This window comes from Aythya marila, assembly GCF_965140915.1.
Source record: "Aythya marila genome assembly, chromosome: 20".
NCBI lineage: Eukaryota > Metazoa > Chordata > Aves > Anseriformes > Anatidae > Aythya > Aythya marila.
The window spans coordinates 10,728,392-10,755,594 of record NC_139061.1 but is presented as its reverse complement, the minus strand read 5'-3'; the positions used below and the strand labels follow the sequence as shown (position 1 = coordinate 10,755,594).

Sequence of the window (27,203 nt, the reverse complement as noted above, 5' to 3'; positions counted from 1 at the left end):
AGTCATAGAGAGCCATCTGATCACAAGATACTGGCTTGCTTACACATCTTCATGTGCGTAGTTGTTTTAAAAGGTGGATAACTATAGATTTTACCCTTCCCCCTGCCTCCTCTTCCCCACATTATTTTTCTGTCTGGACAACTTCGGTACTTCTTGTTGTCATTAAAGGGGGACTGTGCTCTCTGAGCAGTTGTTTTCCCACTGTCTCTTTGTCCACATCCCTTAGTGCAACCCAGACTACTTTGTATTTTTTGTCTCCTTAAGCATTTAGAAAGGCTGTGTGGCAAAAGAAACTTACACAAATGTCCTCACAGCATTTTGCAAGTGTGTTTTTGTGCCTACAATAATAGCTAGTGCCATGTCCTCATTCTGCAGCTTCTTCATTTCCTGTATGCGCTGTGCTTCTCTTCTGGTTGCACCGGCTCTTTTTCAGTCTCTCCCTATTCCTGCAGCACAGACAAATCCTGAGCCCGTACTGACATAATAACTCACAGTTTCTTGACTCCTTCATCTCATCTACATTGCCTTCACTCATCACAGTCTCCACCTGTCTTGAGCCACAGATCACACCCTCATTACTATTTCTTTTCCTTCTTTCCATTGATAGGATTGTGATTCTATCATTTTTTTTCCTTTTTTAATTTATTTGATGACAATGTTGTTTCACCCATTTTATCTGCTTTCTGCTAGCAACTTACTGTGTTCCTGTTCCAGGCTGGCTAATTCTCCTACAGATTCATTCTCTTTTTTTTAGTTCTGTTATCTTCTTAGCTGTGACAAGTTTTACACCAGGTTAGATTCCCACATCTGCTATCCCAGATTCATTTTTAGTCCTTGCAGTGCCTCTGCTGTTGCCTCGTGTGCTTATGGTCATTTTGGGGAAGAAAAGGGTAACTGTAGGACAAAATGTAGTGTTTTTCCTTGTGGATGTTTTCACAAGGTAAGAAATCACACCTAGGTATCAGACGGTTACTGACATTCAGCAGATGTGATAGGGATATGATATTCCAAAATGTCTACAGTAATATTTCTTACAATATTTTGACTTAGAGAAATAACATATACTTTATTTAAAAAATGATGATGCTGGTTTATTGAGGATAACAAAATGGAAGACTTTTTATATTCTAATACACAATACAAATGTCATATATTTATGCACAAAGTCAAAACAATAAATATGATGCTCTCAATCTGGTTCAAAAACAGCTAATCTGATTTAAGCAGTTTTTGATGAAGAAAGTGGAAGGGGCGTTTTGAGAGACTAGTTCCTGTTGCAGTAATTGTGTCAAAATTGTGACTGAATTACGGTTCTCTTAAAATAGCAACCTGGATATGCCAGTGTGGCACTTCAGAGTATGCTGTGTTTGTTAGACTAGCTTTCGTTTTTTCCCCTCAGTGGTCTTTGAGAATGGACAAACTTCTGTCCTGTTTTATCCTGTTTGGCTACTTCAGCTGTGATTTCTGGTCAAAAGGAGTTATTGGCACTATTTATGAAGAAGCTTTGTAATGCAGTCCTGCTCCTAGATCTACACATTTGTACAGCATTCCTACTACCATAAAATGAAAAACCCTAAGGTGTGAGTTTAGCTTTCCTGTGTTACAATTCCGGTTGTTATTCGAAAGCTAAGTTTTTGTTTCATATTAATCTTTTTTTTATCATATTAATTAATAAAAAAGTAAAAGCTGAGGTTTGTTTAGCTGACTGGTTTAAATCTCAACCACAAAATTGGTTAAAATGCTTTTGTGTGACTTCAGTTCTTCATTTTCATGTTTATCTGTTTCTCTAGTGATTCTCTCAGTAGTTTGATCTTGGGTTTTCCTTTGGATTGCGGCATCTCTCCCTGCTAGTAACTCTTGCATTATCAAGTCAGTTCCAGCTTCCTCCTTAGGCATCTTCTGCCACGTTCCTGCTGCAGTTGGCCATAAGCTGTTGGTAGCCAGAATATCACCATTGCTTCTGGGCCTCCGTTTTCCTTGTTGAGCTTTTTTGAGATAAGACATTTTGTTTGCTATTATGACTGTTGTCAGAAACAAGAAGGTGCAGATGAGCACAAGCACTGCTATTATAATGAAGCAAATCAGGATAAGAGACTTACTGTCTTCACACATTTCTTTTGACCATGTAGTTTTGGGTTTGCTGGTATTCTTAGGTCCTCCAGCGGCAGAAACAGTACTTCTGGAAGAAGAAGATATTGAAGAGTTTTGGCCCATTGTTGAAGAGAGAGGTTGAGGGGTGGCAGTCTGCATTTCAGTCGTCATTGCTTTCCCGTTGAAATTGATGGTTGGAGGAGGATTTGTATTGGCTTCCATTATGTTCTGGCTGCCACTTAGGTTTTGGCTGATGGGATTCCAGGTTTCATTTATGCTGCCACTTAGGTTTTGGCTGATGGGATTCCAGGTTTCATTTATAACTCTGGGGTACTCAGTATGGTTTGCACTTACTTGCAAACACAAAGCAAAAATTATCACAACAGGGAAGGCAAAATGTGGTTTACTGTGTATCTTTGTCTTCATCTTCCTCTTTAGTCACCTGCAAAAGAACAAAATATGGTATTAGTTTAGCAGTGCTGGTTCTGAGAGGTTTGAATCGGACTTCTCAGGGAATAGTAGCCAGCAGCCTTTTTGATCAAAAGTGTGTTTTAACTTGACCTCCTGTTCACTGCATGTAGGAGGAAGCGTTCAGCTGCTGGGAATTCTCACTGAATAGGTGGTCTTGAACTTCAGCTCTTAAACTGTTAAGTTCTGACGGAGGTTTATATATAATGTATGTGAAGATGAAAAAAGAACATGGAGCAAAGTAGTGAAAGGAAAGTGTTATCTACTAAGTACTCAGTGAAGTGTGAATGTACACACTGTAGTAATTCCTCCGCTCTAAAGCTGACCACCTTAGATCTGTAAATTCATTACTTCTGCTTTTAAATGGTGAAGGGAGGCACCATGTAAAATTTACAAAATACCACTTTTTTCTTTCCTTTGTTGCCCTGAATTTGCAAAATGTAACCATGCTTTTATGGATGGTCAGATGAAAAGCTTTAATTGAAAATATTCTTGTAAATGACAGCAGTAACTTATTTTAGTTGTTTGTATTCCTTATCTCAGCTGTCTGTAGCATTTTGTAAATACCTAGGAAAATCTTAATTCTCTAATTCTTCTGATTTATTATGCAAAAGGCTGTCTACCACAAGTGTACTTCTCACATCTTATTCCTCATAAACATACTTCAGATTGTGACATTTTCTTTAAAACTTCTGAGATTATGCAAATTATATTACCATTAGTATGTTCTGTTTTACATTTGTGTAGTACTCAGATTTGCACTATAATCTTTACCTGTTGAATCTGTCTGGAGAACAGGAAACTGATCTTTAGATGAATCAGATACAAAGATGATAAACTCAAAATAACGGTGACAGATGAGACAAATTAGTGAACTACTTCAGTGCTGATGCTTCTTGAATTTTGCGTGTGTGAGACACCTTCAGAGCGTAAGGCTTATTCTGTCCAGTGTGTCTCTTTCACCTGCTTTATCAGAAGTGTTTCTTCTGGGTGTTACGTATTACATCTTGTTCAAATATAACTACTGTAAAGAATGACTGAAAGTAGTAGTGCTGTTTGTAGAAATACATTTCTTCTTATGGCACTTTAAAGACAACAAAGCACATCTGTATGCTTCTAAGTTTAGGTAATTTTGAAACATGCCAGAGGGTGTTTACTTTGCCATAGGGAAAAGTTATGTCTACCAAAGAACTTAATGTATTCACACTCAAAAGTCAGAGAGGTGAAGTTGCTTATGTTTTTAATATCCAAGTGGCAGTCCTTTGTATTGTTGAAGTCCCCCAGGAAAGTGAAAGGGGTGATAGACCTGATCTGTAGCCAGAGAACAACCAATGGGTGTCTCCTCGCATGGCAAAGGAGCAGCAAAATATGTATCTTTCTTTGCAGTTCAACTAAATCGTAAAACCAGACTCTGTTCTGAGATGAATCCTCGTTGTTAAATTTGAACTACAAACCATTTTAGTAATCAGCTGCAGCTCAGGTAAAAGATTTTGTTACCTATATGGTAACAGTTGCCTGGAGAATGCCTGGTCCCATACTTTAAAAAGGAATAAAAGCAGCAACAGCAAAACCTTTTGTTTGGTTGGGGTTTTTTTTAGAAACAAAACATTTCACAAGAAGTTTCTGCATGCTGTGCGGAACTGAGGTGCAGCTGCTGGTACAAATGTAGCTCAGTGCTTACTGCCTGAGGGCTGCAGAGCTCTGCCTGCACCCTCCGAGAGCACAAGAAGTCCAGTGTTACTTGTGATCTGGACCAGAGCTGCTTTTATTGAAAATAAACGGGCTGGTGGTGTTAAGAGCTTCGTTTAAAATCATAAGAGCAAAGGAACTGATCATTAAATAGCTTTTTTTTTTTTTTTTTTTTTTTTAGCTCAACCCTTTGTGTCTAGGTATTGGTAGGGTCTTCTGTCAGTACACAGTAAGAGCTGCAATGTGTAGGAACAACGCAGCAACCTGGTGGCTGTCGCTGCTCATTCCTTGGAGTCTGATTGTGAACAGCCTTTAATGTTACTAAAAATACAGTTGTTTTATTAACTTCCTTAAAGCAGTCAAAGACAATATTTTTATTTATTGTTACTGTTTGAGTTACATATGGTAAACTAAACTAAACTAAAATCTTTTACATAAAAAGTAAAAACATTTACATAAGATTTTCTACAAAATCTAAGAAACCTTGAAGCAGAACTTAAAATAGAAGGAAAATATGCACTTACCTTGCCAGGATGTAGTCAAAAGAAAGTTGGTGTTTTAGATATTTAATCCTCTAACAGTAAGATTTCTTTGCGTGTATATTTGCTCCAAGGATGCTAACGACCATCAGCATCTAGCAAGTAGATTTAGACAAGGCTGGATTTTTTAAGCAAATCTGTAACTGAAATTATATGTCGCTTACTCTAAGTAGGGAACTAAAACCACAGTGATGACACACTTCCTTTTTGTAACAACTATACCATGACATGTTAGAGGCAGAGAAACACCAACTTGCCCAAATTAGCTTTCCGAACAACAGGAAGTAACACAAGGAAAAAGTCATAGGCAGACAAATATTTAACATTCATGAAGTTCATCTTCTTAGTTATCAGTGGCTTACCTCAAATGTTACCAAGAGCTCTGTCTCACTGTGATCAAAACTACGTACGTGTATACAGTATTTATTAGCTCTTTCTATAGGTTGTTGTCTTGCTTTGAAAGAGTTGAGTTAATAACAGTTTGAAACAGCTCTAGGTATTATAAAGTTCAAAAACTACTGGTAAGTTTGATTCATAATTAAGTATTTCTAGTAGAATTCCATCTGCTATGCTAACTCTGGGAACTGGACAGAACATCTGCCTAAACCAAGTCTCATAGAGTTCAGCAATTCATTAAACAAGAACAAAAGGTGGTTAATATTTTATATAGTACCTGAATACTGTATAGACCAATCCTCTGTGCTACTCAGAGGACTCATAGTTCTTAGAAATGTTCCACCAAGCGTTAGAGTGCATTATGTGCTGCAGTAGATTGCAAATAAAATGAGCTGTGACCCTTTGAAAAAATGGTATATGGATGTTTAATTAGTCTTAATCAAGGCTATTGAAATAAATCTTTTCCACACATAAAATTTAATGTAATTTTAATCTGTATAAATGTAAAAAAGAGTTTGCGGGATTGCTATTTTACTTCTATTTTTAAAGAAACCCTCAACTCTTACAGTTTTGAGCTGATCGATATGCTCTTCCTCTCCAGCATGGATTTTTTTTTTTCCCTCTTGTTGGAGATGCTGAATGAACCTGTTTCTGTCTAGAGACTACTATGGTAGGTTGTGTGGCACTTCAAAATGAAGTTGAGTTACCTCCAACTGGAGCTTCACCATATTGGGCTCCAAACTTGGTTGGTGTATGGGCCATGGCAGAATTTAGGCTATGGATGTCAATCCCATATTATTGCTTGAGTTTGACATTTTTTGGACTATGTGAAAGATCAGTTTGTTTCAGCATTGTAGTATGTGTGATACACTACTAAAATGTTTTGATATGGATTTTAAAGGCAAACCAAACAGTGTCTGTCTTGTTTTCTTACAGATTCAAGACCGGTCAGATCAATGGAGATTTACTGATATACCACGTCCTGCTAACTCTGAAGCCATACTATGCAAAGCCATATGAAATTGTAGTGGACCTCACACATGCTGGCCCCAGTAATCGCTTTAAAACAGACTTTCTTTCTAAATGGTTTGTAGTTTTTCCAGGCTTTGCTTATGAAAATGTCTCAGCAGTTTTTATTTATAACTGTAATTCTTGGGTCAGAGAATACACCAAATACCATGAAAGACTCTTGACAGGTTTGAAAGGAAGCAAAAGGCTTATTTTCATAGACTCTCCGGGGAAGCTGGCAGAGCACATTGAACATGACCAGCAGAAACTCCCAGCAGCTACCTTGGCTTTGGAAGAGGACTTGAAAGTATTTCACAATGCTCTCAAACTGGCTCATAAAGACACCAAAGTTTCTATTAAAGTAAGTCTTCTTCATGCTGTTCCTAGTGAACTGTTATATTTCAATAAGAATTTGAGTATGATTTTACTGTCTTAATTCTCTTGTCTCATGGAGAAATCACAACTTAATTTACAATTTCACATATTTATCTTCCTAAAATATAAGCGTCAGACTTTTTTTTCTCTCATTGTTTCTTTAACAATAGGTGCTGAACCATTTTTCTTCTCTCTTTTTAAGGTTGGATCAACAGCTGTGCAGGTGACATCAGCAGAGCGTACAAGAGTACTGGGACAGACAGTGTTTTTAAATGATATATACTACGCATCTGAAATTGAGGAAATCTGTCTTGTTGATGAGAATCAGTTTACCTTAACGATTGCCAACCAGGGCACACCACTCACCTTCATGCATCAAGAGTGTGAAGCCATTGTGAGGTCCATTATTCATATACGGACAAGGTGGGAGCTGTCGCAACCAGACTCCATCCCACAGCACACTAAAATTCGCCCTAAGGATGTCCCTGGAACACTACTGAACATAGCACTGCTCAACTTGGGAAGCTCAGACCCCAGTTTGCGGTACTGATCTTTTAAATTAATATCAACTTTCAACTTCAACTTTCTTCAACTTGTGATCACATTTTCTTCCAAGATTTTCTTAATTTTAGCAAATCTCACTTGAACAACACAATTTTACTTTCACCACAGCTCTACAAAACGTACTTAGTAATCTCAAAAAAGATTACGTTTTGTATAGATGAAGAAAGGCATATGTAATGATGGAGTAACTGAGTAACTGGTAGCTTAATTTCTCTTTAAGAGGGAGAAAAAAACTTATGCTTTGCAATATGTGCTTACTAGGTACATTTGATTTTCATGGTACTGAACTTCTTGTTTAATAACTGGGAGCTGTACCACTTAGAGCAAGCTCTTAGATGTTGTCAGGGGGCTGTCTCCAAACGGGTCCTGGTTCAAGGAGAGCCTCTGGGGCTGTTGGCAATCTCTTGCTCAGGTGCACTTGGAAATACCTAGAATTTCTTGGAACTGAATGCCTTTCTGAGAAATCCAGTACAAAGTTCTTCAAGCATCCTCTTTAACTTTATCAGAAGTTGTTTTAAAAAAGTAGTAATGTAATTATTTGTCCAAGGTAATGTTGTCTCTAAAGCTTAAGTGATGCAGGAAAGAAGTTCAGGATTTAAATATAGTACTGGATATTAGCAATGCTTAAGTGATTTTGAAAATTGTATTACTGTGATCTTTTAGTGTAATGTATATATTTTAAAACAGACAAGAAAACTATTACAAGTCACATTGCTTGCTTTGTTACAGGTCTGCTGCCTATAATCTTCTATGTGCCTTAACCTGTACCTTTAATTTAAAGATTGAGGGCCAGTTACTGGAAACTTCAGGTCTGTGTATTCCTGCCAACAACACACTCTTTATTGTGTCTATTAGTAAGACCCTTGCAGCTAATGAACCACACCTTACCTTAGAATTCTTGGAAGAGTGTATTTCTGGATTTAGCAAATCTAGTAAGTAACACTGGTGTTCTTCAATGCTAACCATGAATTTGAAAAGATTTAAGCTGGTAGCTGTCAAGTTTAACAAGCATCCTTATGTGGCTGAGTCACAGTAAGTTTAAATTAAAAAAGCTTCTTTGAACTGTTTTAGATATTTTCAAGATTACTTATTTATTTCTTAATAATCAAGTTCTGTAATACTAAGCCAGTGTCATGAACTGGAGTGGCATCTGTTGGAGTAAAAACATTAATTTGTATGTTTTAATGTACTCTTTCTAATGAAGCAGATCCTTTTTTAAAAAAAAATAAAAAATAAAAATAAAAAATCCAAGCCCTGCCTTTCTAACTTAGAATTTAAAAAAAGTTTTGCAAAACATCTCCTTCATTTAGACAATTAAATTAATTCAGAGATCACAATACAATTTACTTCTTTCATACACCAGAAGTAAGAACATTGAAAAAAATATATAATATTTTGAGTTCCATGAGGTTTTGAACTCCAGCAGATACATTGACAAAAGCGTTACGTGGTCCTTTCTTTCAAATTTAATCGTTTCAGGTAGATTACAGTTGAGAGATATTATCAGGTTCTACTATGCTATTTTTGTTATCCCTTTCTTACAGACATAAACCAGCTCTGACTATACTGTTGGAAGCTGTTTAACTTCTTTTTAATCTTGAGAATGTATTCTATCTTAAATAGTCTGTCTATCGTATGCCTAAATGTACACACCTATGTCACACTTCTTATTAGGATACTTAAAATGTCAAAATCTTGCCAGATTCTTACAAATGTTTCATGGATGTTGTTGTTATGGTATGTTTCTTTTTGAAGCTTGTCTGTTTGCCCAGTATTATTTGCTTGAATCCGATGATAATTATTTTAGAAGAAAACTGAAAGGTGCTCACAAATAATTATTTACCTATGCATAGAGATCAGTGCTGATTTCTTGTTACAAAGTGAATTTTTATTTCAGGTATTGAACTGAAACATCTTTGTCTGGAGTATATGACTCCCTGGCTGTCCAATCTGGTCCGATTCTGTAAACACAATGATGATGCTAAGCGTCAGCGAGTCACTGCTATTCTTGATAAGCTAATAACGATGACAATAAATGAAAAACAGATGTATCCTTCCATTCAGGCTAAGATATGGGGAAGTCTTGGACAGGTACAAATTCTGCATGATTTCTTGCAATTTGTTTATAATAAAATTATAGAGTTTTTAATCACTTAAATATTAATGCAAAAAGATAAAATGGAACTTGGCACGACCTAAATATATTTGCTGTGTGGAGAGTCATGAGCAAGTTCTCTGATGTTTCCATTCTTTAAAATACTTCATAAAACCATTTCTGAACTCTTGCTTCTAGTACTCTGTTCCTGGCCCCCACTGAGAATTAAGAATTAGAAATATCTGGTGTTAGTAGTAATTACTTCATCAAAACTCCTGAATGTGTGGGTACTGATTGGATAGAACCCAGTGCTATCATTCAGATATGTTAGGCCTAAGGTGATGAAAGAACTTCCGTTTTGTTATTTGCACTTTTAAAACAGAAGCATTTTGATTACAATTAGCAGTGTCAATCCTTCTGTTGATTATTAGTTGAACTCTTACCAAATACTGTTCCTATTCTCCACACAAAGTAAAAAAAAAAAAAAAAAAAAAAAAAAAAAAGCTGTTTTCATATGTCATTCACGAAATAAGTGTCCAGATAAATGAGACCAGCTGTATTTGCCATGACCAGGCTTGCTCACAAGCAAGCTGACTTCCTCATTGTCATACTATTATTAATTTTTTAACTGTCGTCCAAACTGATGCAGCACAGCATCACAAAGTTGCTCTTGGAGAATGTGAGAATTGTCAAATGGATGCATAAGTGTAGTTTCTTGATTGGTCCAGTTGGACTGATAAAAATCAATGTATTTTGGAAGTTTGAATCACACTGAGATGAATATGACCATTTTGTGTAGTATGAAAATCTATTAACAGGTAAACGTGGAGAACATGAAATAAAAAATGAAAAAAATCACAGAAGTCAGTGGGAATTTTATTGTTTATTTTGTTGATCCAGAATCTCAACCAATTTTTATGATACAGTGAAAGCTGAATTTCAACCAGTACTGAAATAGCTTTTAATCTTAGCTTGTATATTACATTTAGAGAGAGTTCCCAGTGCACTTAGATTTGGTTCTTCATACACGAGAAGAAACTTGTTTTACTGGTTGCAGTATTCATGCATGATGAGTGTTCTAAGTAAAATCTTTAGCAGGTAGGATCTTGCTTATTTCTTGGAAGTATGTTTTTTTTTTTTTCCACCTTAAATCCCGTTTCTTCTCGTTAGATGCAGCATTTTCTGAATAGTTATACTTTAAAATGAAAAAAAAAAAAGATACAAACCATATCATAGTGCTTCCACAGTTGTGAAGAATTTTGATTTGAAGTAAAACCTGATGGAATTCATCTTTACATTTCTAATCTTTACATTAGGCTTGTTTCCAGAAAGACAACATATTATTAAAACCATAGCTTCAATTTATAGTAGCTATATATCTTTAACTTAAAAATATAATGATTGCTTAAACAAAGGGCGATTTACTGTGGAAAAATTATGTTAACCACACTGGGAATAACAAAGAATTATTTTTCTCTGACAGATAACAGATCTCCTTGATGTAGTTCTGGACAGTTTCATCAAGACTAGTGCCACAGGGGGCTTAGGATCCATAAAAGCTGAGGTTATGGCAGACACAGCAGTAGCGCTTGCTTCTGGAAATGTAAAGTTGGTTTCAAGCAAAGTGAGTTCCCTCCTTGCCTTAATTTCTTCTTATATAGTAATTTCACCTTAAATAGTAATGTGACACTGATATGCTTTCTGATGACTCAGTACAGGAAATAATGGAAAAAAAAAAAACAAACATAAAACAGGTTCCAAGCAATAGAATAATTCCAATGTTAATTTGTAATGGCTGTTACTGAAAGGTTGAGCTCTGCTCTTTAACTGAAACAAAATGGTTGTTTTATTTTCAGGTGATTGGAAGAATGTGTAAAATAATCGACAAGACTTGTCTGTCCCCAACTCCTACATTGGAACAGCACCTAATGTGGGATGATATTGCTATTCTAGCACGTTACATGCTGATGCTCTCCTTTAACAATTCTCTGGATGTTGCAGCCCATCTCCCCTACCTCTTTCATGTAGTTACTTTATTGGTGGCCACTGGTCCCCTTTCTCTCAGAGCTTCTACGCATGGTCTTGTCATCAACATCATTCATTCTCTGTGCACTTGTTCACAGCTTCACTTTAGCGGTAAGTTCTTATCAGATTTAGGATTAAGTTGATTGCTTCTTAGTTTGGTCAGAAATATTTGAGGTGTCTTCCTCTCTTTTAACTGTTCAGAGAATTTGAAAATACCGTGTTGCTATTAAGCTTGTGTACAAACCAGAATGAGGATATGAGCTAGAATGACTATGAGCATGAAATTGAAGCATGACTGTCTGGTTTAGAGCAGGAGTGTCATAAATTGTGTAATGGATTTTTGAAAAAGGGAAGAAAGTACCAGTAAGTTTCAGTAGTAAAGATTAAAGAAAAAATGTATCTGTGCTAAAACTGGCTGATATGTATCTTTTGAATGGTTGCATAATGGAGTAACAAAAATATAAATTATGTAAAGAAATTGTGGAATTACATGGTTAAAGCAAGAATTTTGCATACCGCTGTGTTTCAGCAGTCCTAAAATAATTGATGCTAGCAAATACGTAGCTGTCATTTCTTATTGCAGAAGTACGGTATGCAACCAGGCTGGATTTTGTGAAGAAAAAAATATAAAGTTTATGTAATCTTGTTTTTTAAGTATCTGAAAGCCCATTTTATATCTGTGTATTGACTGAGTGTGTGAATAGATGTGTACACACACACACGGGTATCTATGTATATTTAAAGAAAAGCTTTGCTAGGATACACAAAGAGAAAGTCAAGCCTTCCTGTTTAAGCAGTGAATTTGAAATACACTGAAATGAACTAAACAAAAATTCAGAATTGTAAAAATATTCAGTGCTAATAGCAGGGCCTTCATTTTCTTCTGATTTAAATGGGTTAATTGTAGTAACAGAGTCAAAAACATAATTTGATCACAGTTTGAACCTTACAGTAATGTTGGTCTTTCAAACCGTGAGCTCTCCAGGTTTGTTTTCCTAATGCATATGAGAAGGAGAAGCCTCAGAGAACCAGATCTTTAGACAAGTTTCTTTCTACCTGTTTTCAGACTGCATCTTCCTGGTGGCTGTGGTTTTAACAGTCCATGCGACAGGCCACAGTTGTTCTGAGATGAGTGGCAAAAAAAAAAGTGTTCAAATGTGCATAGGATGATTATCTACTCGTGTATTTGTGGGAGCCTCAGTGTGTTTAAAATATGGAATGCACTTAATTGTTTTAAGTCTAATATGTAAAAATTTATTCAACAGAGGAGACCAAGCAAGTTTTAAGGCTGAGCTTGACTGAGTTTTCTCTGCCCAAGTTTTATTTACTGTTTGGAATCAGCAAAGTGAAATCAGCTGCAGTGATAGCTTTCCGCTCCAGCTATCGAGACAGGTCGTTTTCACCTGGTTCCTATGAGAGGGAGACTTTTGCACTGACTTCTTTGGAAACAGTTACTGAAGCTTTGTTGGAGATCATGGAGGTATGTGGTTCAAAACAAAATTACCCATAAAGGAGAATGGCACTGCTTACCCTTTTCTACAGGCAAGCAGTGTAGTGAGATGTACCTCCCATAATGTGTTAATGAATGCCTAAGTAGCTCAGTAGTTTCAGAGACCTAAAATAACTGAATATTCTGAATTAAAATTGAGTGACCTGGCCTAGTGGAAGGTGTCCCTGCCCATGGCAGGTGGGTTGGAATTGGATGATCTTCAAGGTCCCTTCCAACCCAAACCATTCTATGATTGTCTGAAAGTAATACCTTTTCTTCATGTTACATGTATTCAAACAATATAATTCTTTTTAGGCTTGTATGAGAGATATTCCAACGTGCAAGTGGCTGGACCAGTGGACTGAACTAGCTCAAAAGTATGTTGTAGACCTCAAAACATAACCCCTAACTGCCCGTGTAGTACACTTAGACTGTATAATGAAAAGTTGACAATTCTGTTTGTTATATATTTGTTTAATATGGTGTACTCTGTTTCTTCACAGGTTTGCATTCCAATATAATCCATCCTTGCAGCCAAGAGCACTTGTTGTCTTTGGCTGTATAAGTAAGCGTGTCTCTCATGGACAAATAAAACAAATAATCCGAATTCTTAGCAAGGTATATAGGTCTATATCTGTTTTCCTTTGTGACTCATAAAACAGCTAAATTTTTTTTTTCCCTTCAAATATAGAACTCGTTATAATTTCATAATAAATAATTTCTTCAAATATATTCTTGTACAGAGAGGTACCTGATTGGAAATTTAATCTTTGTAGGCCTGGCTTTCTATTTTAAATTAATTTGGTGGCAGTAAGTTTCATCAGTGCTGCTATTTCTAGAGTAACAGTAGTTTTCAATATTGAGCTTAAAATTTGAGACACTTAAAATTTGATCCATAAAACTCAGTATTTAAATAAATGCATTTTTTTCTGATAAGGCATCTGTCTGCATGCACATTATTCACAAGTTCCTTTTTTTAAAGGAAGCTAATAATCTAGTATGTTACAACTAAATACAATGGAAAGCATAAAATTTATGTAAGAAAACTTTGAAATGAGCTACCTAGCTTGGTAATGATACCCATATTTTGTAAATAAAGTTGTGTTCTGTAGGAGGTAAACAGTCCGCTATCTAAGTTTCCCTTAAGTACTTTATTAGTGTTCTGTGGACATAAAATTTAATTGAGCAGCATCTGAACTGAAGAATAGTTATTTTGTAGTTCTTGCACCCTGTCCTGCACTCTTCTTTTTCTAATACACACCGTGTAATTGTTTCAATATATTAAATATATCACTATATCAATATCAAATAAATATATCAATATATATCACTAGTGTGCATCATAATTTCTAAAATTCCTTGCAAATTGGAAAAATTAACTTTTGTAAATTAATTGAGAGACACAGTTATTGTTTAAAGCTTTGATCTTTTTTACAAAGCAAAATCTAATTATGGATTCTATTTATTATTATTCTTTTTTTTTCTACAAAAAGGGACTTGAGAGCTGTTTGAAAGGGCCTGATAATTACAATAGCCAAGTTTTAATAGAAGCTACCGTAATAGCACTCACCAAGCTGCAGCCTCTTCTTAATAAGGTAAACGACTGGATTTTTAGAATAAACAGAGAATATGTTTTGTAAATGGAAGTTATAATTGCAAGTATAACTTCAAAAATATAAGGAAGTGTTGTGGTATCTGATGTTCACACTTCATTGCTATGACTGCTATGACTCATGCTTGAAAGTAATACATATAGGAAATGTGTCACAGATGTTTGTGTATGGGACCTGTGCAAGCTTTAAAAAAAGCTTTAGAATGTACTGTTCTGCTTCACCAAACTGGGCCATAGCAATACAGACAAAGGCTATACCACAGTCTGCCTTAATTCTCTCCAAAAGATTTTAGGTCTTGGCTTTCAAATGTGTAATTCCTCATGCATGTCTTTCTGATCATGGCTTCTGATAAATTTTAGTCTTGTCTAATGAGGTATTAATTCAGCCATTGTGTGTTACTGTATGAACTGACTGGCATACCAATAGGTGTGCTGTTAATGAACCACCTTAAAATTTTCTAGTGGAGTGGCATTGTCACACACATCTGAAAGAATATAGTTCTAGGGCATAATTCTAGAAGGGGGTTTCTGGGGAGCATGAATGGGTCTGCAGCTTTCTCATTTGTTAATACATTAGAAAATGTGCTAAAAAAAATCTTACCAACATATATGGCTGGTTTAATATGCATGTTTCACTTTCATGTACATAACAAACTTTTTAGAAGTCTTTGGCTAATCTTGTCTACAATTTGTTTCACTCTGTACTTGGTAGCTTTGCACAGACAGTCTTTGTGTGCCATCTGGATGGCACTGTGGTATTTAAAATTAACAAGAGCAAACAGTTCTGATAGGCTACTTGCACATTTTTCCACCCTGTTAGTGTACCATGAGCAAAGTACACTACTTAGTACATAGTACTTAGTACATAGTACTACTACTTTTCCACCCTGTGAGTGTACCTTTAAACGCATAACCAATGAGTGATGTGACCGTCCTCTACAAGCCTTCCTTGTCTTCCATGCTTATATCACACATTTTCCTGCATGTCGTTTTAGGCAGGGAAGATTACAACAAAAAGTCTCATGTATCTATTGCTAGTTAGTTCTTTGAAAAATCGGCTGCATAAGGGACCCAGGATTTGCTGAATGTCAGCTCTTCCTGCCTAATTTTCTGATTTGGAGATTGAATTGCTGGGCCAGTTATATGTGCAGAATTGCAATTCATTTTCAACCTGCATTCCAAGTTGATAACAAAAGATACTGTCTTTCAGTCTGATGTAGGGCAATATGCTTCTGATATTTTTGTGAGCAAGGAAAGGGGTATAGAAGAGAAAGGGATGGCTTCCAGGGGAGGAAATAGAAGGCTTGAAATTAATTTGCTTTCTGCTACTCACCTGTTAAATATATCAGCACTCTGGGCTCATATGAATACCTGTTTTGTTGGAATGGATGTGTTTGAGAACAGAACCTCTGCTACTGTGTTAGTAATGCATATATGAAAACGTGTCAATCCTATTTGTCTTTCACTTACAGGAACTGACTTGAAAGTGGAATCATGGCCTTTTCCTTTTCCTTCTCCTTCCAGGACTCCCCTATGCACAAGGCCCTCTTCTGGGTAGCTATGGCAGTACTGCAGCTAGATGAAGTCAACTTGTACTCAGCAGGTACAGCACTACTTGAACAGAATCTGCATACCTTGGATAGCCTTCGAGTGTTTAATGATAAGGTAAGCGAGCCCTCTTTTAGTAACCAGCTGTGATTAATTGATAATTAATTTATGTAAGCAGTTAGACCTGTTAAAAAGAAAAAAATAGTTCCTTATCCTCTTGAACAGTAGTCAAGCAACTAAAACTGAAATTTGCATTGTGAACTTGCACAATATCAACAGTAAACCGAGAAGCAGAGATGAAGCTCTTATTATTCTGTTCTAAACTGGAACAGAAATGCATAGATATATTCTAATCAAGAGTGCAATTGATATTTTCCTGTAAACTCTTAGAATTACCAAGTTTTATCCCTTAAAAAAATGAGTAGAGGAGTAATTTTCAAAGAAACAAGATACTAGGAAGAAATTCTTTATTGTGAGGGTGGTGAGGCACTAGAACAGTCTATCCAGAGAAGCTGCAGATGCCCCATCCCTGGAAATGCTCAAGGCCAGGTTGGATGGGGCTTTGGGCAACCTGGTCTGGTAGGAGGTGTCCCTGCCCATGGCAGGGGGTTTGAAACTGGATGTTCTTTAAGATCCCTTCTGACCCAAACCATTGTATGATTGTATGCAATACTCTTGTATCTTATTTTTCTGGGTCAGAGCCCAGAAGAGGTGTTTATGGAGATCAGGAGACCACTTGAATGGCACTGCAAGCAGATGGATCATTTTGTAGGGCTAAATTTCAACTCCAACTTCAACTTCGCACTAGTGGGACACCTCCTGAAAGGTAAATACAGATGTTGCTGTTTATTTTTACATGAATACTCTTAATTCATAAGTAAACACAAGCCCAAGAATAAAGGGAATAAAAATGGGTGGTGGATTTTAGGTAACTCAGATCACAGAACAGATAGAAAATTAAATGTTCTTTGACTAAAGGACTTTGCTGGGTTTCCATTATGCATATCCTATCAAGGTTTTCAGTGCAAATGACATAAATTCTTTGCTGTCACAGGAGTGTGTGGCTTCACTTGCTACAGTTCATTATGTCCTCTTCCAAGAATTCCTTCTATGTGTGCCTGTTATTTGGGCTCATTGTTTCTTTTAGAAGACTGATTTGTGAGCTAATAGATAACATATGCAGAGACATTTGTAATTATGTGAAGTTTTTATGCAGAGGGACAGAAATAATAGTCCCAAGTGTGCAATTTATGTTAGTGTGTATTTCCTTACCCTTTATATGAAGCATCCTGAGGACACACTGAAAAATATTTATAAATATTTTTAAAATATTAATGCTTCATAAATATGCATTCAAAAATTAAATACAGTATTTGTTTTTTTTTAACCTCATTTCTTAGGGTACAGGCATCCTTCTCCTACCACTGTAGCAAGAACAGTGAGGATTTTACATACACTACTAGCTCTGGTTAATAAGCATAGGAATTGTGACAAGTTTGAGGTGAACACCCAGAGTGTGGCTTACCTAGCAGGTAAAATTAAACAAACAAACATTCTTTTAAGCTTGTGCTAACTGAAATGAACTAATTGTGGGAATTCTTATGTTATTGGGTTGATTAAAGTTGTATCAATATAAAGGAAACTTATAACTGGAAATGGACAAGAGTCTGGTTAGCCTGAGGTACATCAATCCACAGCTCTTTGTGGACTGAAGGCTTGCCAGCACAGGACCTATTGAGCAACTTTGAAAATATCTGAGTGAGGCTGAAGGTTTCTTGGTTTAAATACTGGAGTGTGTGCTTTAGAGCATTCATATTGGTCTAGAAATAGAAATTGTGACTATATGAGGGCAAATGTTTAAGTCATGTAATTCTAACTGGCTAGGGAATATAATTCTTTTTGTATGACCTACTTTTACTCTGTACATTTCAGTAAGGTATAATTACATCTCTGTGGTCATCTTTGTACTAAGTAAAAAATCTAAATTGAGGGACTGTTGCTTACATTCTTTAATGTGTTCCTGCCATGGAAAACTTACGTTAGCTTTCTTTTAATTTTTAGCTTTGCTCACAGTGTCTGAGGAAGTTCGAAGTCGCTGCAGCCTAAAACATAGGAAGTCTCTCTTGTTGACAGATGTTTCAATGGAAAATGTTCCTATGGATACATATCCCATACATCACAGTGACACTAGCTATAGGTTGGTTGTCTGACTTTTAGATAAAATTTCAGTATCTCTTTCCTTTAGTAAGTTATCTAAAGGTAACCTGTAGTATATAGAAAGCTAAAACCCATATTCGTTAAAGCTACGTGAATGTTCAGCTACATATTGCTGGTTCCTGACCAGCATGCTTCTTGACCAGTGTGCTCAAGAGTCATAGAGGAATTTGTGTATTGAATTTGTATAGATTTAATTTTGAGATCTCTGAAGCTGTTTCAGAGTTTAAATTCTTTGGAAGGTCTTAATCTTTTTGCTAACCCCTTTTTACAAGACCTAATTTCACCTCATTTTTCATTTATATTCTATAAGAAAATTCTGTGTCTTTTTGAGAGCTCCAGGACATATACTAAGTTAATCACTTGGTTCCTGTCATTGGAAAACCTTGACATCTTACAGTCTGTCCATAAATGGCCGCTGAGGTAGCTAGGAAGTCAACCTGGAAGTGACATGCAGAGCCAGTTTGTTTCAATACAGAGTGCTTTACTCGGTACCTGTCTTTTTAGCATCCAGCATGGAGAGCTGCTTATTAAATCTCTTGCATCTTGCCTTATTAGATGCTGATTTCCTTGTGTTTTTGTTATTACTTTATTTTTATCTCTTCAAAATTACATTCATAATAGATTGTTATTTTTCACACATTTTTGCTAGCAAAGTAATTACTATTTCTTAATATGTATTTCTGGAAGTTTAACTTGTTAGAAAAGATGGCTTTAATAAAGGATACTTTGGCTAGTTTAAAAATTAATGCCTAAACATGCAACAGTTTCAAAGATTTTCTTATTTTAATTTCTCTGCACTTTCAGGACACTAAAGGAAAATCAACCATGGTCATCACCAAAGGGGTCAGACAGACATCTGGCTGCCAGTTACCCGACAGTGGGACAGATAAGTCCTCGAACACGAAAATCCATGAGTTTGGATATGGGGCAGCCTTCACAAGCAAACACTAAAAAGCTTCTAGGTTATTAAGATACCTAATTTACTAATTTGTCTACAGAATACCCCAGGAAGTGTTATTAGAGAAAAATTTTACGAGTATTTGTTCTGACTTCAAGTGTTTTTTCCCAAGTCAGAGGAATGTATGTAGTTTCTACAAAATGCAAATAGAGAGGAGTAATTAAGTTCTTTTGATCAGAGAGGGGAGAGGCAAAACAAACAAACAAACAAAAAAAAACCACGATATTCCAGATACCAAAGGTTCATAGTGCTAATTTTCTGCCACCAGCCCTCTGTTAGTAAAACCAAGAAGCTGAGTACTTAAGCTTAGTTGCTATATTGAGTATTCTATTTTACGGTGGGAGAAATGGTCCCAAAACATTTTAGATGTTTTGGAAGCAATCATTTTTTTCTTTTATACTTGGCTTATCAGTGCATCATGTTTACAAGCAAGTCTTAGTATCAAAGAAATGATATGACTTCATTCTCATAACTTCTGGTTACCCTTTTACATTGTGGCATATATGGAAGAAGAGGGACATTTCTTTCATTACAATCCTGTTACTGCTTTCTTTACAGTAATCACATTTTGGCATGTTTATTCAATGTGATGTGTTGATCAGGAAACCATAGCATGCCCACAGCTTACATACTGGAATAAATTGCATGCTATCCTCATATGTATTGTGAAGCATTTTGGAAATTGTGATGGAGAGCGGCATGGTGTGACCATATTTTCTTTACCATCCCTGGAACTGGTGAAAATGTCCCCAGATTCCTACCAATATATTGTAGATAGGATAGCTTGGCCAGAAAATTGGAAATACTTAAGTGTATGGATTTAGGTTTAATGTTTTTAATTTCATGATAAATTGTTTTTAGGTACAAGGAAAAGTTTTGACCATTTGATATCGGACACAAAGGCTCCTAAAAGGCAAGACATGGAATCTGGAATCACAACGCCTCCCAAAATGAGGAGAGTAGCCGAAAATGATTATGAAATGGGTGAGAAACAGGACTAACGCTTTCAGAATAACACTAATTATAAATGCTTTGTATATATATACAAAGGATTATTTCTAAATTCAGTGTTTATTTGCTTAGGTAAGGTACTACAAGGTAAGGGAGAAATATCTTAATAATGGCTTGTGGAGAATACAGTCTTCCTTATCACTGGCAATTGAGATTGGAATTAGAGTTGCTCAGTTTGCAGACACAGAATAAGGGGCAGCTACAAAGCACTGTATACAGGAGTGAAATTAAATAAGTAAAATTTGACTTTTTATGACTTACTAAGCCCTAGCTGCAAATTTTTGCAGATGAAAAGTGACATAATGCCTAGAATGCCTCTCTTCATCTTCTCCCACATCTGCTTCCTGTGCCCCCATCCCCAATTGCAATGCAAGACCAGGGTTCTTCTGTTGTATCTGATGTCAGTCTGCCGCCTGACCCTGAATATGGTACTTACCACCCCTGGGCCTGTATTTCACTAAATAGGAAATTGGGGTTACTGTTTACCATTTGATAATACATCCCATGTGACAGCCTAGCGCCGCTAGTATTACAGCATAATTGTTGCTTTTATACTTTATGAAAATTCTGTTGAACTTTGAAGTTTGCATATAACTGAATTTGTTGTGCAAGAGCTAATTTTGTTTTGGTTTGGGTACATTTTTCTTTGGATGAGCTGCTCTTTTTTATCTGGCAGAGACCCAGAGAATATCACCACAGCAACACCCACATCTTCGAAAAGTTTCTGTTTCTGAGTCAAACGTCCTCCTAGATGAAGAAGTTCTGACTGACCCAAAAATTCAAGCACTGCTGCTTACAGTTCTTGTAAGCCTTTTTTCTGTGTATTATTGTATTATTTTCTGATGTTCTTTTATCTTCCAAAGAAGCATGTGTGTTCCTTGCAGTGCTTCTAAATTCACGTGGATCAGAATCAGTATGTAATGTGTAAATCTGTACTTTTGTCGATTTTCTTCAGACTTTCTAGGAATCACTTTTATAAATGTATTTGAAAAATGCATGAGAGCCTATTGTTTTGCAGAACTTGTCCAACAATTGATCCATTTTCCTTGCAGATTTGTTTTATAAACTAATTTTATATAGCAAGAAGGTATCACATATTATATTTTAAAAGTTAAGTGAACGTTTTTTGAAATTCCAGCATGATTCAATTTAAAATTTGACTAACTAGTAATGTAGCTACCAGTATGAGAGTGCTTTCGTCAGATGCTCCAGTACAGTTTGCATTCCTGTTATAATTCACAGAGTCAGTTGCAGTTATGTAAAAAAAAAAAAAAAAAAAAAAAAAAAAGGCCTTTTTTTTTTTTTTTGCCAAAGTAGAAGCTATTGCCAGTTGTTCTTATTGTGTCCCACGAAGACATGAAGTCACTTGATTCCATGTCTGAAGAGGACAAATTAATGTTCTGTAGTGCTGCTTTTTCTGCAACCCAGAAGTACTAAAATCGGAAACTACAACAAAAAAACAAATAAAAAAGCCTGTAACTACTCAAATTCTCCTATTAAAGCATGCTAATTTAATCCTTTACATTATCATAGGCAACGTTAGTGAAGTACACTACTGACGAGTTTGACCAGCGGATTCTGTACGAGTATTTAGCAGAAGCCAGTGTTGTCTTCCCAAAGGTCTTTCCTGTTGTGTAAGTACTTGAAGCTCTGACTTGGCCTTCCTTTAAAAAGTCTCTGGAGCAGACAAGCACGTATGAGGTACTTCTCATTCGCAGGTTACTAGCTGCAATCTGTCCTTGCCTCGTTGAGACAAATGTCCATTGCAATTTGGGAATTATCCTTTTTTCCCTACATTAAATTAATATAATGTTCATGCTAGAATAGGCACCCTCAGATAGCAGTGCTCCAGATGGTCCCAAAGCACTCCTCAGCGCCGGGTTCTGGGCAGGCTGGCAGAGCGTGGGAGAGCGCTGTGTCACTCTTGCTAGGGAGCCGGGCTGTGCACATCAGGTTCTCCTGAAAGCTTTCAGCATCACTGCTGCCATTGTTCTAGTGGCTCAGCATGGCTTTATCACTTACTTGTTACTGTAGGGAGTCAAATTATGTTTCAATGTAGTCATATAGTTTTCTATAGAAGTCTATATGTAGTGTCTCTTAGGTACTATTTTTGTACCGGTTAGACTCAGATTTTTTTTTTTTTTTAAATAAGTAACCCAAAAAAACTGATTTAAAGTGTGGTTCAACGTACTCTTTGAATGCATCTCTTTAGATATAGGTTAAAAGTAGTATTCACTACAGGCAATGTATACAAGGGAAACCCAGCTATCAGAAGGTAAAGTGAGGAGACTTTTAAAACTGACTGATGCATGATTTTGAAATAATGGTACCTTTTTCTGGTTTTATAAAATAATAGTCAGAATATAAACAAGTTCTGTGAGTTACTGAAATCACATTTGTAAAGAACAGGCATTTTGCTTCAAAAGAAAAAATGCTATTAGGAAGCCTTGCACAGACAGCCCTCTTTCCCATTACAGGGATTTCTCTGAGCTCATGATGTCTTAAAGGGTCAACACAGAGGTAGCTTGAATTGCCTGTATTGTTACTGCCCAAGTTATAAGTTGTTTTTTGTTTTGTTTTGTTTTTTTCTTCCGTTAAATCATGGGGTGAGCTTAACATACGATGTTGTTCTGTCCTCTTCTGTGTAGGCTTAAACTGACTGTCGAGCTTGATGGGCATGATCTAGTGCAGTAATAGTGTGATCAAAGCCTGAGTTCTGCAAGGGAGCTCAAATGAGGCAGTACCCTTGCAAGTTTACAAAACTGCTTTGAAAGTTCACCTTTGACATGCACACAAATCCAGGGAATGATTTTTTTGGTTGAAAATGATAAACATATTTGCAATATAAAATGCTAGGAAAAGAGAATGCTCTGATGGGTCCTGTTGTTACTACAAATTTTCAGAAGTGTTATTCCTCTTAACATCCTTGCTGCATTCTACTTCTAAAATCACTGAACTTTTGAAAATCCCACTTTAACTGCTGTTTTTTAAAGTAGTTGTAAACTGTATTCTTATTTTGTGGGAAAAAAAAATAAGCCACTGTTCTTTTCTTTAGGCATAATTTATTGGATTCCAAGATCAATACCCTTTTGTCACTGTGCCAGGATCCGAATTTGTTGAATCCAATTCATGGGATTGTTCAGAGTGTTGTCTACCATGAAGAGTCTCCACCCCAATACCAAACTTCTTATCTACAAAGTAAATATTTTATTTATTTATTTATTTTTTAAACTGCTGAATTTTAAGTTAGACGTGCTAATGAAAAGTTTCTGAATTATTGCAGCCTTAATGAAACAGCAAGTCAGCTTTGCTTTGTGGATGCTCTCCAACTTCATAAAGCCAAATAATAGTTAAGTGTTTGCATATTAAAAAAACAGCTACTGACATGACCATTAAAACTGGTTTTTGTAGTTATGCACCAGCTATTAAAAGTATAATACTCAGTATTCTGTTTCCACTAACCAAATTATACGGTGGTGATGAATGGTGATCTTTAAGTTAACCTTTTAAGTTATGGGTTGGTTTAATGATGGGTAAATTTTATAGAGCAACATTTGTTTTTTAACACCTAAGCTTCCCTTTCATGTGACGCTTGAGCACTTAAAACCTAAATATTTTTTATGATCCTTAATCAAAGACTCTCCAGGAAGATTCATAAGAAACAGATGACTATTGAGAAAAAAATGTGTTGATATAATTTCCAAAATGAGATACATATTCACAGGTTAAATTTACTTTTTAAAATATCAAGAATTTACTGCATGACAGTTCTGAGATTTTGAGGCTTTTTAACCCATGTATCTAATAAATTAGAATTCCATCATTTTATCTTATTCAGTTTGGACAAAAATTTAGTATTTTCAGTCTCCAAGTAAAATACTGAATTTCCATGCTGAAGTAAATCCAGGTAATCCTCCATGTACAGTTTCTAATTGTTTTCTGTCAACTGAGAACTGTGTTTTTGTGGTAACATTCAATTTGTTGTTGTAGGTTTTGGATTTAATGGGTTATGGAGGTTTGCTGGCCCATTTTCTAAGGTAAGAATAGTATGCTGTATGTAAGTTCATCAGTGTTTTACCCTTATTCTCTTTATAAAGAACATTGATGCTCCAGGAGGGGTGCAGATAAATGGTAAATTACAGAGTTGATATGAGCAATTAGTACCATAAGGCTCACTTCTGTGTCTAAAACAGTTTTCTAACCTGCAGTGGATATTTTCATAGACACAGTAAAGTTAACTTAACCAAAGCTGGCTACAAGCAGTCAGGTGTGTAAATGCACCTTTCCAGCATTCCTAAGTTCACTACATGTACATCATTCAGAAACTCTTTAGTTTATCATCTCTGTCTTACAGTTTAAGGAATTAAATTGATAAGAGTTATAATCCCATAAGAATAAATTTTATGCTACGACAGAAAAAATAAAAGCATTTACCATCTGTACTGCTATCTGTTCCCTCTAGTATTGTAACAAGAAGTAGATGAGCAGGATAGGCAGCGTTCTGGATGTTCAGTTATGGGGCATGAGTAATGAGTGCGGGGCATTAATAATCTGTTAGGCTTGGGTATCTGTGGCACTTAATGAGTGAAACTTTTCTGGCTTTGTAGTTCCCAGCAGTACTGAAATCACACCTACAAGTGATCTTTAATAAGTGCATTTAGATTAATCTGGAAAAGACCACAAATCAGTTCTTGCTTATACTTACCTCAGACGCTTTTTAAAATTTCCAGGCAAAACCAGCATAATCTTAGAGTGAGTTCTGGGGCAAAGCTCATATTGACAGAAAAGTAGAAAGAAAGGAATCAATCTTTTTTTCCCCCATCACCCACAGCAAACACAAATCCCAGACTATGCTGAACTCATAGTGAAGTTTCTTGATGCCTTGATTGACACGTATTTGCCTGGAATTGATGAGGAAACCAGTGAAGAATCTCTCCTGACACCCACATCTCCATATCCTCCTGCAGTGCAGAGCCAACTTAGCATTACTGCTAACCTTAACCTTTCCAATTCTATGACCTCGCTCGCAACTTCCCAGCACTCCCCAGGTCAGTAGCTGTTGTGATACTACATAGGTAAGGGGAATTTATTGAATTTACTGTTTATGCAGCCAAGTGCTCAGTCTCATTGTCTTTTGGGGTGCTTTTATGCATCATTGCATTATTGAGTCAAATGAATATTAAACTGTTTGTTTTCCCGTTCCTCCAACTCAGGATGATTTATTATATTAAATAAATTCGTCTGAAATGAGGAGAAAAAATGTGAAGGGTATTTTCCACAGCTGTTACTTCTCTTTCTGCTACTTAAGTAATGGCACTTTAGCTTAGAGGAGACCTTTGTGTCATTGTGGCCATGGTACTGTTGCCTTGTTTTGCATTCCTGGCATCCCATTTGATTTGAGCAGTAAGAACAGGTAAAAGCTGAGGTTGGAGAAGCTTTGCAGATTACTATTTTACGGTGTCATTTATTTGTTACAAAGGCATAATGCAACTGCTGTGTTATGCAATTCATCCTGTATAGAGAAATATTTCTGCATTATCCATACCTGCACTCTGTTAGGGTTAGTTAACAACCAGGTTATGGAAAAGGAAGGTGGTTTGATAGAAACATTCTCATTTAGCATACAGCTAAAAATTATCTGTGATGTTAGAACAGGCAGAAGGATAAAACTAAAGGAGGAAAAATACAGATGGCCATCAATGTGAAAATAAGTACATTGTGGACAGCCTCTTCCCATGTAAATGTAGCATCAGTGGCAACTCCAACAGTTATAAATTGTAATGAAGTACAGCCTATGAAGACTACTTATTTGAATAGTCTTGAATTCCTTCAAAAAGTTAGAAAGTGGATTTGCAGGTTTGTATCTCTTGACTTCAGGTATTTTTTTTAAGCAGTATTTTAAACAGGAACATTTTAACAAGATTTTTGGCAGATACAGGAGGTCATACATTTAAATTTATTAAAACTTAAATTTCGGATTGTTTAAATAGAATAAAGTATTGCTTTGTATTCATTTTCTGTAGTCTTGTACTAAGAACACAGATACACTGTAAATTGCATATAGGCAAAAACTTTCTAATGGTTCCATTTTTGTGTAACCGCACTGGAGGCATCTTCATAAGGAGTCTGCCTGTAAAGGTATTTCAGGCTAGTGAGAAACTGCCTTAAGTGATTTACTATTTTATGAAAGTCTTGTGTTGACTGATTATTTTCCCATCATCTTTCACTGGTTTTTAGTGTCTGTCTTATTTGTTTGATCTTTCTTGATTCATTCTAGCAATTTCAGTGCAAAGCCTTGGTCAAAGATCAGGGGATCTCCAGCTTTCTGAAACTGTGGGCCGGGTCACAACATGGGGCATTTCAACCTGCTCCTCCATCCCACATTTATTATACTGTTCCACCTTAGTCAATATACAGTTTCACTAGTTTAAAGTGTTATGTTAACCAGGGCAACTTTGCATGCTTTGCTTTTTAAGCTGCTTAATTTTATTAAAAATGTAATTGGTCTTCTGGCACTTTATACAGCTCCATTGCTGCATACAGGACTTTTGTGTTCTTGTACACTGATGGTGGTGTTTATTCATTCTCTCCTCACTGTAGAGACAAGAATGAGGGAGTAAGCATATCTGCCAAGATAAAAATCTTTGGTAAAAGAATTATAGAATATGAAGTAAATGTGGGCTGCAGAATTTCTTAAAACAGCACGGCAACTATGGGACTAATATGGAATGCAGACCTGCCATCCGCTCACTCTGATTTGAGAATGACTGAACAAGAAAATCAGGTCTTTAGCAGTGCTGAGTTACTTGGTCACACCGAGTTTAAAAAACGAACAAACAAACAAACAACTTACATCCAAGTACTTTTTTTGTTATGCTAAGAAATATATTAAATTGCAGATAACATGAAAAATAATATTTATTGCATCTGGAAACACATAGGCAAGGTTGTTTATAAATGTTTTGTCTGTCGGCATCTCCACCCCCTCCCCTTCCCCGTGTCATGGACATTATTCACTTATGGTTTTTCTTTCATTCTGTGTCTGTGAAGCTTCTCTGCCTTGCTCTAAATCTGCAGTTTTCATGCAGCTTCCTCATCAAGGTACACTCTACTTCCAT

General features: G+C 36.1%; 2 protein-coding genes across 5 annotated transcripts in view; one reads left to right on the top strand and one right to left on the bottom strand.

Moving 5' to 3' along the window:
* Window positions 1-27,203, top strand: part of NF1 (neurofibromin 1) — a 93,700-nt gene that overhangs the window by 57,003 nt on the left and 9,494 nt on the right. For 2 of the 4 annotated variants that reach the window (XM_082776228.1, XM_082776227.1), the window contains 22 exons: window positions 6,120-6,552; window positions 6,769-7,109; window positions 7,860-8,062; window positions 9,028-9,221; window positions 10,709-10,849; window positions 11,082-11,361; window positions 12,516-12,730; window positions 13,055-13,116; window positions 13,243-13,357; window positions 14,233-14,334; window positions 15,876-16,016; window positions 16,599-16,725; window positions 17,300-17,431; window positions 17,961-18,096; window positions 18,921-19,078; window positions 19,936-20,058; window positions 20,762-20,889; window positions 21,619-21,719; window positions 23,141-23,283; window positions 24,076-24,122; window positions 24,917-25,133; window positions 27,136-27,186. In XM_082776228.1, coding sequence (XP_082632354.1) covers window positions 6,120-6,552; window positions 6,769-7,109; window positions 7,860-8,062; window positions 9,028-9,221; window positions 10,709-10,849; window positions 11,082-11,361; window positions 12,516-12,730; window positions 13,055-13,116; window positions 13,243-13,357; window positions 14,233-14,334; window positions 15,876-16,016; window positions 16,599-16,725; window positions 17,300-17,431; window positions 17,961-18,096; window positions 18,921-19,078; window positions 19,936-20,058; window positions 20,762-20,889; window positions 21,619-21,719; window positions 23,141-23,283; window positions 24,076-24,122; window positions 24,917-25,133; window positions 27,136-27,186 — 3,590 coding nt within the window. The remainder of the gene's footprint in view (window positions 1-6,119; window positions 6,553-6,768; window positions 7,110-7,859; window positions 8,063-9,027; window positions 9,222-10,708; window positions 10,850-11,081; window positions 11,362-12,515; window positions 12,731-13,054; window positions 13,117-13,242; window positions 13,358-14,232; window positions 14,335-15,875; window positions 16,017-16,598; window positions 16,726-17,299; window positions 17,432-17,960; window positions 18,097-18,920; window positions 19,079-19,935; window positions 20,059-20,761; window positions 20,890-21,618; window positions 21,720-23,140; window positions 23,284-24,075; window positions 24,123-24,916; window positions 25,134-27,135; window positions 27,187-27,203) is intronic. The other 2 variants (XM_082776226.1, XM_082776225.1) reach the window with 1 other exon arrangement.
* On the bottom strand, window positions 5-4,957 carry EVI2A (ecotropic viral integration site 2A). Its single transcript, XM_082776507.1, has 2 exons — window positions 4,773-4,957; window positions 5-2,533 (listed from the first exon to the last, which is right to left on the bottom strand). The coding sequence occupies exon 2, from the start codon at window positions 2,515-2,517 to the stop codon at window positions 1,711-1,713; it is 807 nt and encodes a 268-aa protein (XP_082632633.1). The 5' UTR covers window positions 2,518-2,533; window positions 4,773-4,957; the 3' UTR covers window positions 5-1,710.